Raw genomic sequence first — 13,324 nt, forward strand, 5'->3', positions numbered from 1 at the left:
ATAGAATAATATTTATTTAAAAGTCTTTTGCTATACTAATATTAGGTCAGGAAATAACACCGTAGCCACCTTTTCTGTGTATTTTTATGGATTTTTTTTCTCCCCATATTAGAAAAACTTGCTAAAGAGGCGGGCACTTCTTATGGCTGCTATTTTGTTCCAGCATTCTCGGGGTTATATGCACCGTACTGGGAGCCTAGTGCAAGAGGGTATGGATGAAAGTTCAATATAATTATTTCTATCATTATGCTTATCCTGAATTGCCTTGTTTTACAGCTTCCTCATTCTAAAGACATTTTAAAATCAATTTTAGGTAATTTGAGGGAAATGTTTCAGACTTAATGGAAAAAATGGGTAGGGAATATATTTCCAGCACTTTTCAGAACTAAAGATATGTAAATCATTTAACAATAGTTTCTTGATAAATATGTTTTTTACTATCTTTGATTCTTGTTTGTGGACAAGTTCTATAGTGTAAGGGTTAAATTTAATGGTTGGACTTAAATTATATGAAATAATGTGGTCACTGAAATTATTGTATCTCAATTCAGAAGTTTATTTACCAAAATAGAAGGGAAGCAGTCAAGTAGAGAAATGTGAAAGAGGTTAGAGAAAATGCCTCTACTAGTCCACAGCCAGGAGGGCCGGTACTGAGTAACCATGCTGCCTCCTCCAAGATGGAAGCTAGTCTCTTAGGAAACTAGGAAGGGAGTCTGCCTTTTCACTCACCCAGTCAAGATCCACGGAGTAGTCTCCAGTGAAGTTCCCTCAAAGATTATCTCCATGAGATTCAACTTCAAGAGACTGCCCCAGCCAAGGGTTTCATGGCTTTTATGGTGGTTTCCTGTCCCTGCCCCTCTTCACAGGGGCCAGTCACAGTTTCCAAATTGTCCAGCACTGCCCAGGGGCTTCTCACCTCTAAAGGTGAACTCTTAAAAGAATTCAAAAGTTTCTGGCTGTTAGAAAACATTTAGGAAAAAAGGGTGGAGCTCTCCAAATATCTTTCTGGCTTCTCACCTAGCACTAAGTAGGGTGTGAATTCACTAAGTGGTTTGCAGCTCCTCCACCTAGTTCAAGCTTATGTTGATTCAACCAAAAAGGTAGACAAAGGAGAATTAATCCTGCCTTCACAATCTAGTGAGGCACTTAAGTTAGGGTTAACTCCGGATAGATAATAAAGAATTGCCTTTCACAATCTAAACCTGTTAATGTTTCAACTATTTTGGTTACCTGGTGGTGGTTGTTTTTTTTTTCCTTTGTTTTGTAAAGAAATATGTCTATTCTGCTATACTCTCTTCATCAAATTCAACTTTACCCTACAAAATTTGTCTTTTCAAGAAAACTTTCTAATATTATAATCTCCAAAACTTCTGTTTATGTTTTCAGGATTATTTGTGGCCTTACTCAGTTCACCAGTAAACAGCATATTGCTTTTGCTGCATTAGAAGCTGTTTGTTTCCAAACAAAAGAGGTAAAAAAAAATCAGGCTCAGGTTTTTACTTATATTTTCCCCAAGAACACAGTGTATTTGCACTAATAAAGATCTGTATTTTCACATTATACATTAAATAAATATGCATATGTATATAAAAATTAGCTATGAAAGCAGCAGATTTTTGCCTTCTGGTTTGTTTTCCTTGAGCTAATACTACATCTAGGTTTGTAAAATCAATGAGACAGTAGAGGACAAAGAAGTGTAGATAATTTCTGAATAGATATTTGAAACTGACTTGTATTTTCAACTTTAATTTATATTTCTAGAAATAAAATATGAATACTGCACAGCTTATTTATAATCTATATCATATATACATATATCTGATACTATATTTTAATTAGAAAATTATATTGATTTAAGATTTTGGATGCCATGAATAAAGACTGTGGAATTCCACTCACCCATTTGCAAGTAGATGGAGGAATGACCAACAATAAAATTCTCATGCAACTTCAAGCAGATATTCTTTATATACCAGTAGGTTAGTAAACCTTAAATGCCTTAAAAATTTGAGCCTCCAAATTGATAGGAATTAAAATTGTAAATTTAAAATTTGCTTTAGGTCTTTTTAACTTGCTTATTGATCTATATTTTTTCCCTTTAGTAAAGCCTTCGATGCCTGAAACAACAGCACTGGGTGCTGCCATGGCAGCAGGTGCTGCAGAAGGAGTTGGAGTCTGGAGTCTTGAACCTGAAGATTTATCAGCTGTAACAATGGAACGATTTGAACCTCAGATCAATCCAGAAGGTAAAATTCCTCTGAAGAGAGTGCTTTATCTTTTTAAAAACCCTTACCTTCCATCTTAGAATCAATATTGTGTATTGGTTCCAAGGCAGAAGAGTGGCAAGGCAATGGGGGTTAAGGGACTTGCCCAGGGTCACATAGCTAGGAAGTGTCTTGAGGTCAGATCTGAACCCAGGACCTCCCATCTCTGGGCCTGGTTCTCAATCCACTGAGCAACCCAGCTGCCCCCTTAACTACTTCTATAATGGGAATACCAGATCTTACTGCCAAATCCACCAATAGACACTTCTTTAGTGGTTTTTCAGTCTAGGGTACTGTTCTTCATACAAGGTACATTTTAAAAGAGCCCATCCAAATGTGTTAATTTATTTCTGATCCACTTATCCACAGTGACTTTACTCTCTGTCCTCTGATACTAATGGCACACATTCTGAGATGACTGTGAGGTTAAGAACATTTTCTGGTTCTGGGGAATAGCAGCAAGAAGAGTAGAACTTGACTATTCCGTCATTGACCTCATCAGCATCAGCTTTAAAAATGGAGCTAAGCCACAGCCACATATATAAGAGATTTTTAAGTAATATTGAGAATAGTATGATGAACAATTCAGCTCACTTCCAGTACAAGAAAATGCAGTAAGAAAGGATCTATTTACATAACTTGGAAAAGAACAGTTGTTTTCAGGTCAATTTTCATTATATATGCTTATTACAATCTGCTTTGTATTTTACATACCTGAAAAGTTCAAATATGGCCAATTTTGTAGACGTTTTAAAAATCCACAAAATTATATGGAAGTTGCAGAATAAAAGCACTTGCATTTAGGAAATATTTAGCTAATAGCTTTCTAACTAAAATTTATCCCAATTAAAGTCAAGAGTATTTGTTAAAGGCATATTTTATCACTGCATTTTGCTTTGACACAAAAGATACCTCCCTGTAATTTCCTCTCCATAGTACCCTCCCTTCAAAATGAGATATAATAGCTTTAATTTTATTGTCTATAGTATCTATGTAAATAAAGTAATACAGTGGCTTGAATTCTGTCCCTAAAAGAATCTCCATATAGCTCATCCTGTAGAACCCAAGGCTCAGGGTGCAGCATTAATGACTGTGCCCCAGAAGGTACCCAGTTTGAGAAGGGAAACTTTTACTTTTTACTTTTTTTTTTACTTTTTACTATCTATAGGCCACATGAATAAGTAGAGTTAGTAGGAGGTATATTAACAAGTAGAATTAACAAGAGTTGACAACAGAGAAAAGAGAGACTAATACACACACGTGGATGACTGAAACAGAAGTAGGAAAATTTGGGGAGAGGAACTTGTTTATGGAGCAAAGTAGAAAATATGGAACATTTTGAATTTGAAATTCCAGGTGGAATTTTTCTCAGGCATTTGTTGTTATGTTGATTAGGAAAAAGATGAGGGAGGTTCACATGAAGTAGGGATTCATTTGAATTTAGAATTGTTGAATTTTGGCAGATGACAAAATCAACAACAGATATCATGCTAGAACCTGGATCAAATCACATTTTCAATTGTATATCAATTAAAAAATTAAATTCAGGTGGCCTGTTCAATAAGATCTTCAGTTTGTTATGTTTTTGTCATCGTGCTGGGCAAAGGAGATGCAAAGGCAAAAATGAAACAGTCTAACTCGCAGGAGTTTGTGTTGTATTTAGTGTAGATTTCTAATCATCACTTAAAATAGAGCTAATTTAAGTAAATGATGTAAGCTCTGGAGCCAAAACATTTTCTATTAGAAATACATTACTCAATTAAAATACTACACTGGAGGAAGTCAATATACACATTTTTCTTTTAATGAAAATTGAGAAATTCTCCAAATGCATAAATCCAGCAATGTTATTTGAAAAACAAGCTTCAAGATGTTTAGCTTTCAACAATGTTAGAACGAATTTCAAACTTTACTCATGTAAGTGGAAAAATTATAGTATATATCAATTGCAACCTTGAATGCCATTACAGACAATTGGCAGTTTATGGCTACCAGATTCACTTCCAGAGGAATAAAAATAGAACTATTACATGAAGCTTCAGCCTTAAGGGTATAAATAAATATTTTCCTTTTCAAATATTGCATTATAATAATAGTTTTTTATCTATTAAGAAAACAAATTTGAATGCTTATGGTCTGTAACAGAAGGATCAGCTTATAATTTGGCCAGAATAAAGGACAATGATGATGGTTTTTGTTTTTTTATCTCAGTAAAAATTAAATTCTCCTTTTTGATTCTAGAAAGTGAAATTCGTTATGCCATTTGGAAAAAAGCTGTGCAGAAATCAATGGGCTGGGCCACAGGACAGACTTCTCCAAATGGTAAAAAGATAAATATTCCATTATTAATAGTAATTATGACTTCTTCATGAGTAAATTGGGTCAGCAAATATTTGGCAAATAAGAATCCTTTGTTATAGGAGAGGAAAAGTTTCGGTTCTGGATTTTCCTAAAATTTTTTCTAAAATATGGAAACAGTAAAAAAAAAAATGAAAGTTTAGTTAAATATTATATATTAAATATTTAGTTAAGTATTCTACCAGTCATTATTTTACTACTTCTGCTTCATTTGGTTTTTAATTTTTCTGAAAGAAAAATCACTTATAGTACTTTTTAAAAAGAAAAACAATAAGAAAATTCATGGGCGTAGTTTTTTAAAGACTCATACCATTTATCTTGGAATCAATATTGTCTTATGGTTCCAAGACAGGAGAGTGTTAAGGGCAATGGAGGCTAGGCAATGGAGGTTAAGTGACTTAAACTGTATGACAGGGTCATGCAGCTAGGAAATGAGGTTAGATTTGAACCCAGGATTCCCTTTCTCTAGGACTGGCTTTCAATCCACTGAGCCACCTAGTTGCCCCAGATTTAAATTTTTAAGCTTCTTATTGCCATTTCTTTCAGCACATGTGGGTATAACATGTAAATGAGAAACAATTATATTCTACCCTACAATTTCAGAATATTTTTCATAAAAGTCAAACAATTTTCTAGGCCATTTTCTTTAATTTTAAAGAAATCTCAAACAAGACAGATACTAAGTATCAAAAAATGGTTAAGTAGGAGCTAAAAGTAGGAGCTATGCACCTATAATTCTCTATAGACAATTATTTAAGTTAAGAATTTTTACTGTTTTCAAGCTACTAAATTGAGATCATTGAGAAATATGATTGATCACATGAAAATTAAATGAACAAATTCTGTGTATATTCCAAAACAATAGAAACTTTGTCCTTCCTATAGTAGAGATAATAAAACAACTAGCAAAAGATTTAGGATTTATATTTTCAAAGAACTCTTTAATGCAGCGATTTTTAATCTTTTATGTGTGTGTATTATAGAGTCCTTTGTCAGTTGGGGAAGCTCGTGCATCCTTTCTAAGCATGGTGTTTTTTTTAACATAAAACAAATAAATAAAAATATGTATTCTATATTATAATTTATATTTATATAATATATATTAGAAACCAGCTCTACGGAAACACAATTCTCAGTTGTTTTTAGGTTCATAAACCCCAGGCTTTGCCTTGAATCTTTCCTTTCACTGTTATCCAGAAAGTATTCACTTGAATCCATTTTTTACATTTAAATCAACTTCCCATTTCTTTACATCTTAAATCTTGATGATAAACTTTCTATATCAAGTTTGGAAAGGTACTATTTTGTGCAAAATTACATTTTTTGATGCTACTTAGATCAATAATCAGTATTCATTGAATGTCTAATATAAGCCAAAGATTATCACAATGCTACAGGGGATACAAAAGAATGTGAGGTGTTGCCCTTTCACTCATAAAACTAGCCTAATTTTCATTATTATTCTAAGAAATTTACTTGTGTGTAACTTTTTGTTTTATTTTAGTAGAATACACAATTGCCATTTGTATCTCCCATAGTACTTACTGTGAGGACAAGATAATAAATAGCAAGTTACAAGAAAACTTAGTTTTGGTAGAGATTTCAGCTACAAAGAAAAATGTCTTTAATATCCAGAACTTTTATTTAAAATATAAGAAATTTTCATAACTTGGTCAATTCTATTTGTCAGTATTCCAGATGACTTAAACAATTCAATTTCTAGAGTTTATTTCTTAAAATGGCAATTTTAAAAAATACCATAGCAGTTAAAGGTCAAATTTTAAAAACTCTTTTTGGAATGTTTCTGTTAATAAACACTTTTAGTTAGCACTTCTTTTCTGAGCAAAATCTCTAGATGTATGACATTCAGAATGAAAATCCCCAGTTAAACAGGTAGAATCCTATTTGGGCTTTGAATGGCATTCAAACTGCTACTTAGTATCTCATTTGTAGAAACTTGAAGCTTATTTTTATTATATATGGCAGTTACATGCTGTAGATGCTTTCTAATTTGTCAAGCAATATGCTTTGCCATTATAATACCTTTTCTACATTGATTCCTTCTGCTGAAACTGCATTTGAATTCATTATATTATATATTCATAAAATTTGATGAAGTTTTTCAAAATATTGGGGAAGTAATTCTTTATGATATATAAACTTTTGTGGGAGGTTTTTCCTTTTGAAGGGGAGTGGGAAAGAAGAATATTTGGTAGGGTTTCCTGTCATGATCTTGTACCAATGTGGATTTCCATGATCCTGCAAGATGATAAATTATCCAAAGCACTGTGAACTACTTTATAAATTACTACATTATGTTAAGCACTACATAAGACAAATTTGATGCCTTTGGATTGATCCAGGAACTTTTTACTATACATGCTTCTTGAACAGGCACAAATAGCCAGAAGAATATACTAAATAAATCTCCAGAAATTCATTAAAGCAACATTTGGAAACAAATGTCTAATTTATCAAGAATATTTAATATATTGTAAACATTCAAATGCAAATTTCTACCTTGACAAAATAAAATTTAAAAAATCCAGTAACCTCTTACATAGATTTGCTACTAAATGGGAAGATTTCTAGATTGGGCAGAGTGATAGTATTTTTTTATTAGCCACAATAGCTCCTATATACCATGTATATAGGAGAGGGGGGGAATGATCATTATTGAAAAGGAATTAAACATACAAGAGATCACAAATTTTCAGGATATATAAATAGAGATCCGTGAGTGCCTTAGGATTCCTTACTCGAACAGAATTTCTGTTGCTTAAAAAATTGTTAGTGGGTTGACAAAAGTATGCTGTCTAACATTGTCTTTACAAGATACTCTTTATCTGTAAAAGTAATTTGGCTCATCTGATCATGTTATTAATTGTGGGGTTTTGTTAGGTTTTTTTTGTTTGTTTTTTTAGTAAATCCACTTCATGGATTGGCAGATATTTTTCCCTTGAAATTTTTATACTGCTTTATCTACTAATATATCCCTTATATAAAGATGGGGCCCAGGGAAATATTGCTGTCTTAAGGCAAAGAAATGTTAATTTAGTGCACAAATAAAATGAGAATCTTAATATTTCCCTGAAACCTTTATCCCTTACATACTTATATTGAACTTCATTGTTCAAGTAACTTCTTTATATAATAGTTGTAAAATATACTGCAAATGGAATTTGCAGAAATCAAGCCAAAAATGATCAGGTGAGATGTCCTCATTTTCTTGGAAAGGGCATCATATTATTCATTTAAATTATTGGTTTTTTTACCCAAATCAGAGGCAACAGCCCCCCGTTTTTCAGGGAATTGAACATTCTTTCATTTAAGTTGTCTTTTTAAGCCATCATCTTCATTTTTCAGTGCTCTATATTGGAATTAGTTATTCTAACAGTTAGTTCTCCTGGATATTGTAATCCTATTTAATATTCATTTAAAAAGAAAGTCCTACTATATTTTAACTAAATCCCAATATTATTAGTCCCAATATTTTAACTAAAATAAGGTTTGTGTCCATATTCAGTAAGCTAATAGAAGTCTTCCCAGAATCCAGAGAATTGCTATTGTGAGGGGGGTGACTCAAGCTTTTTCTTGGTAAAACTTAACTCATTTAATGTTTTATCATTCACCAGCAAAGCCAAACTTTTCATTTTAACTCCCTCAAATTCTTTTTTAATTTTTCTACATCATATTAATGGAAGAACTTATATATTTGTCTGGTTTGTGGTATATTCTTGGCTTACTTATTGTTGCATGCTTTCAGTATTGTTTGTCAAATGTCATAAGCTTTCAGTATTGATTATATTTTTGATTTGATATAACTTCTTTTGAAATATACTGTACTTTTTTACTTTTGTTTTGCTATTCATGTGATTTTTAACACAATATTGCACTTTTTAATGTGTCTCTCTTTTGGTTTGCTTGACTGGAATTCCCTCTTCCTTGGATGACAGCAGGTGACCCTAATATCTTCTGTAGTGTGCCATTGGGCTTTTTTATAGTGAGTAGCATGGTAATGTTAATCGGAGCAAGGTACATCTCAGGTTAGTTATCATTTGAATTAGAACATTTTAGTAGGTAGTTTAAATGTATTTTGTGTGTGATAACTCAGCAGAAAAGGTTTTCAGTGCTTTTTGGTATTTTGTTATAGATGAACCTAGAAAACACATCTTAGATCTGTTCAGTTAGAACCATTGTTTCTAGGGAAAATCAGAAGAAGACAGGAGCAGCTTAAATATTCTTTTAAAGGAGGAGATTATGTTTTGGGAGCAGGGGAAGGTACATACCAATGTCATATAAGAACTAAGCAAAATTGAATATTAATTCTATGAAATGAAATATTCAAAGTGATTTTGCAAAATTGAATATTAATTCTATGAAATGAAATATTCAAAGTGATTTTTAGTGTTTGATTTTATGAGAAAAATATTGGTAACATTTGAGAATTTTTTTCCATAGGTTGAAAACTTGCTAAAATAAATCACTGGAAAAACTTTTTAATTATTATGTTGGGTCACTGTTACAGTAACCCCAAACATGAGGTGGTGTTTCTTCTTATTGATAACCACTTATTCCATTGGATAAAATCCTTTGAATTGTTGCCTAAATTCCTTATGGCTTAAATTAAAGTTGAAACTATTTTTTGTATTTATATATAACTTTAGTATCTTTTTCAAGTGAAAGCTGAAGTATACAGGGTTCAAAGATACAGGGTATACCTGCTGATTTTTGAAAATGATTAATTATAGCTGACTCTCCTCATTCTGACTTTCATAGCAATAATGACTCAACAAGAAATAATCTTAAAATAACATTACTGTTAACTGTGATTTTTTTCTTTTACCAATAATAATGATGTGTTTCCTTAATCTTTTTAGCCTTTTAAATTATGAATGAGAAATTTTAAGTTAGAAAGGCTATACTATAGTACTATATTTAAAGGTAGTATAGAAATTATGTAAATTAATATCAGATAAGGAGAAAGATTAAGCTTTATACTTCAATTTTTTAAAAAATAAATGCCTTTATTGGTATCATTCTTTATTGGTATCATCATAGAGATCTTGTGAAAGTATGAATATTCTTGGGAAAGCTCTGTAAATTTAATTTGCACATTTAGAAACAGAAAAAGGAATTGACAAAAATTACTAAGTATTCTGCCTGTCTTCCATTTAATACTTTGGCACAGTCTGTTAAGATCTTATCATTTGTGGAAGACTAAGATTTATAGCACTTCTCCAAAGTCTAGTTAGGCTGTCTAAACAAATATGATCTCAATCTTCATTTCTTCAGTTTTAGTCACATCATTAGGTATATATATATATATTTGATATCAGTAATTGAGGATTATTAAATGCAATGTGAAGTGCTTTCAAATTAGCTATCAGCTATTCAATTTGCGTGAACTTTTGTGCAATAAAGTTTAATTTACATTGCCTTCTATTTTTGCTATTCTCGGTATTTGAATACCATTAACCCTTCATTTAACACTTAAATGTTAAGTATTATTGACATGTTTTTTTTTCTATTTTAGGTATTCCATAAATACCTGAACATATTTCATGGACTCCCTTGGATGCAGTCTTTTTTATGTACCAAGAGAATCTAGCAATTCTTTCTCTTATTCTGGTATACTACCTAATAGAACTTTATTTATAAGCCACATGCTGCATGACCCATGGGTAATCTTGCGGTTTGACTGAAAGAAAACACAGCAGAAAGAACTATAGAAATACATAGTGTATTTTTAAAAAACACCATCTGTTAAGGTTGGGCTGGTCCTTTAAGGAACGGAACATCCTCAGTCAGCCTTCTTCCCCTCAGGATCTAGGAACAACTAAGATTCCATTTGTGATGACTTATCAGCATTTTCAATTGTTGATGAACTAGGAATTTTATACTCTGTGTTGCAAGTACTTAATTAGGATACTCCTTCAAAAAAAGGAAAAAAGGAGGGTACATTTTTTTCCTTGGTCCCCAAAGGGCCTCCTTCCTATGTAATAAGAAGGCCAAAGGTTGTATAGTTCAACAATCCTAAATTCTAAAAAAAGTGGAAAGTTTAAGAATAGCATAATTTAAATATTTTCCTATAAATTATTTCACCCTAACTGGAATTCTTCAATTACTTAAACAGTCTCATCAATATAACTAAAACTACTTGTATTTTTGCCTTGATTGTGCAGAGGAGGACCTTTTGTTTCCTTTTCTTTCATCTCTCCTTGTGTGTGTGTGTGTGTGTGTGTGTGATTAACTTTGAATGCCCATAAATTGTACATATAAAGTGTAGCACCTAAAACATGGGTTCAAGTGTAAGTGGATAGTGACTATCTACATATAGAAGAGTTATGTACATTAATCTCCAGGAGGTACTTTTTCTTGAAGAGCTAACAAGATTTATAATTAAAGTATATATTCTATGTCAGCAAATGAAAATACACCCTATTCAGAATTCAACTATGTGTCATACTTTATTACTTAGGTGTTGTAATTAGATAAATGCTGAACAACTATTGGTCCAAATAAAGACTTTTAAACTCAATTTTAGCTATATTGGGAAGTATTATTAATTTTTAAAAACCTGAAGAGAAAAAATAATTTGGGGCATAGAGTCAAAACTTTGATTACATCCAAATGTGTTATTACCAGCTTCACAGAATATAATTTTTACTTTGGAAGACAGAATTATCCCTACTTAATATCTTTTAAAGGGTTCATTAGCCTTTCTTGAAGCTAATTAAAATCTTCTTAAAATTAATTTAACTGTGTTTTTTCTTTAATAACAATGAGAAAATATAGACAGTGCATTTCCATACAAAACATTTAACTTAATTATTTTTATAATCAAGTACAATGTCTAAATATGTGATTTTAAATAATGTTGACTATAAAAAGCATTTTTCCTTCACTGAATATGTATATAGATTTTTGCATGTTTGGGGAGAAGGAAGTAAACTTTAGACAAACCTATGTACCTTTTTGTGCAATTTTTTTTCCTTGTAAATATTATCTAAAATATTGTGATAATCTAACAAGCAAGACTTCTTTTTTATGTTTGTATTGAGATTTATTTGCAAAATAGCATAAAAAAGAAGCCAACCAATAAAATGTGAATTTTTCACAATATTTTCTGTATCTGAATATGTTTCCCATTGTAATTAGGTGATCCTGAACAATTACAACCCATGTGAAAAATTTTCTCAAGTTAGTTTACTTGTTACTAAATAGTACCTCTCAATAATTTCATCAATTGAAACAGAAAACAAAGGTTTTGAAAATTGAATGTAAAAATAATTTCATTATCCTACCTTTTAAAAATTGCTGGTACTCATTTGTAATTCTGATCATGCTATTTTTCCCATCTTTTTAACTTGTAATAATTCTAGTTGATGAGATAATATAATTTATGCTATTATAATAAGTTATTGAAATTAGCATTTTGGGGAAATGGGAAGAGGGAAAGATACTTTAACACAGTTACATTTCTGCCAAGGTAGGTTGAATTAATTGTAAATAATAATGGAAAACACTGTTCAAATTATTTTTAGCACCTTGTGAATTTTTCTATGAATTACATGATTTATCATTTCTATTTGAGATTGTACACAATGACATCAAAATATGATTAATAAATTTACTTTTAAAAATTGGCCCCATATTTCTTACTTGCACTTTTCATTTACAGAATAGAGTTGGATCAAAATTTAAGAATTTATATACTTCAGGAAATGTGAAATTCAGATTTCTTCAATACTCTACATTACATACAGTCTTTTTGGCTATACAATCAGGCATTCTCTGAAGAACTTATCAACTAAAGAAACTTTTTGGAAATGGTGAGCACATAGCGATATACGAGAAAAACTACATGATTTCACTTTGCTGCTTTTGGGAAATAGAGGGGACTAGAACAGGATTTTGCCTATTTCATCATATACATAAATGCAATTAATACAAACTTTATTATGAGACATTAAGGGGCTTCTTGACAACTTCTCCAAACTAAAATTTTATGGTCATTAATAGAAACAAGGATAACATTTCTATTAAACTGTGGTCAACTTTTCATTTCCATAATAAATTCTTTCAATTTTTAGTAGTAGCTTTTATGTATATTAAATTTTAATACATAGAAAAATGTAGATTTTTTTCAAACATCTCAATAATAAGGGCTGAATAAAGATTTTAGTTAAGAAAGCATTCTGAAAATGTGTAAAATATTTTACCAGACTGGAACTGTAACATTGTTGCCAAAAATACAGCACAATACAGTAAAACAAATTGTAAACATTTAATAATTTGTTCTGCTAATTCTAGCATTAAATGCTGATGTAATCTTGTCTATTTTAAGTTTCTTCAGAATAAATGAAAATTGGCAGTTAATAAATTACATAATCTTCACAAATGATTCACAAGAAGATGCTCAACATTTGGAACATAAGTTGCCCAACTGAACCAGTCTCTTTAAATACCATTTTTTAAAAACCCCTCAAACAGTAAAATTACTACAGTTAGTTAAGCGAATAGAGAAGCATGTATAGCATTAGAGGGTCATATAGTCAGCAACCTCAAAAGTTTATGTAATTAAAGTTGGATATTTGTAGACAATGGGCAGATTACGATGGATTTTTATAAAACATCAAATTAACTTCTGATAAAACTAACTTCAGTTTATTTGGGGGGGGTGCTTAATAAATTGACTT

The 13,324-nt window shown here is 31.1% G+C and overlaps 1 protein-coding gene across 6 annotated transcripts in view; it reads left to right on the forward strand.

Moving 5' to 3' along the window:
* Positions 1-12,268, forward strand: part of GK (glycerol kinase) — a 57,291-nt gene extending 45,023 nt beyond the window's left edge. For 2 of the 6 annotated variants that reach the window (XM_007493601.3, XM_007493603.3), the window contains 7 exons: positions 113-209; positions 1,387-1,471; positions 1,859-1,979; positions 2,103-2,246; positions 4,506-4,586; positions 8,579-8,668; positions 10,159-12,268. In XM_007493601.3, the coding sequence (XP_007493663.1) occupies positions 113-209; positions 1,387-1,471; positions 1,859-1,979; positions 2,103-2,246; positions 4,506-4,586; positions 8,579-8,668; positions 10,159-10,169 (629 nt within the window). In that variant the 3' untranslated portion in view covers positions 10,170-12,268. The remainder of the gene's footprint in view (positions 1-112; positions 210-1,386; positions 1,472-1,858; positions 1,980-2,102; positions 2,247-4,505; positions 4,587-8,578; positions 8,669-10,158) is intronic. The other 4 variants (XM_007493602.3, XM_007493604.3, XM_056793373.1 and 1 more) reach the window with 2 other exon arrangements.
* Positions 12,269-13,324: the final 1,056 nt, after the last annotated feature.

This window comes from Monodelphis domestica, chromosome 4 (assembly GCF_027887165.1).
Source record: "Monodelphis domestica isolate mMonDom1 chromosome 4, mMonDom1.pri, whole genome shotgun sequence".
NCBI classification, from domain to species: domain Eukaryota; kingdom Metazoa; phylum Chordata; class Mammalia; order Didelphimorphia; family Didelphidae; genus Monodelphis; species Monodelphis domestica.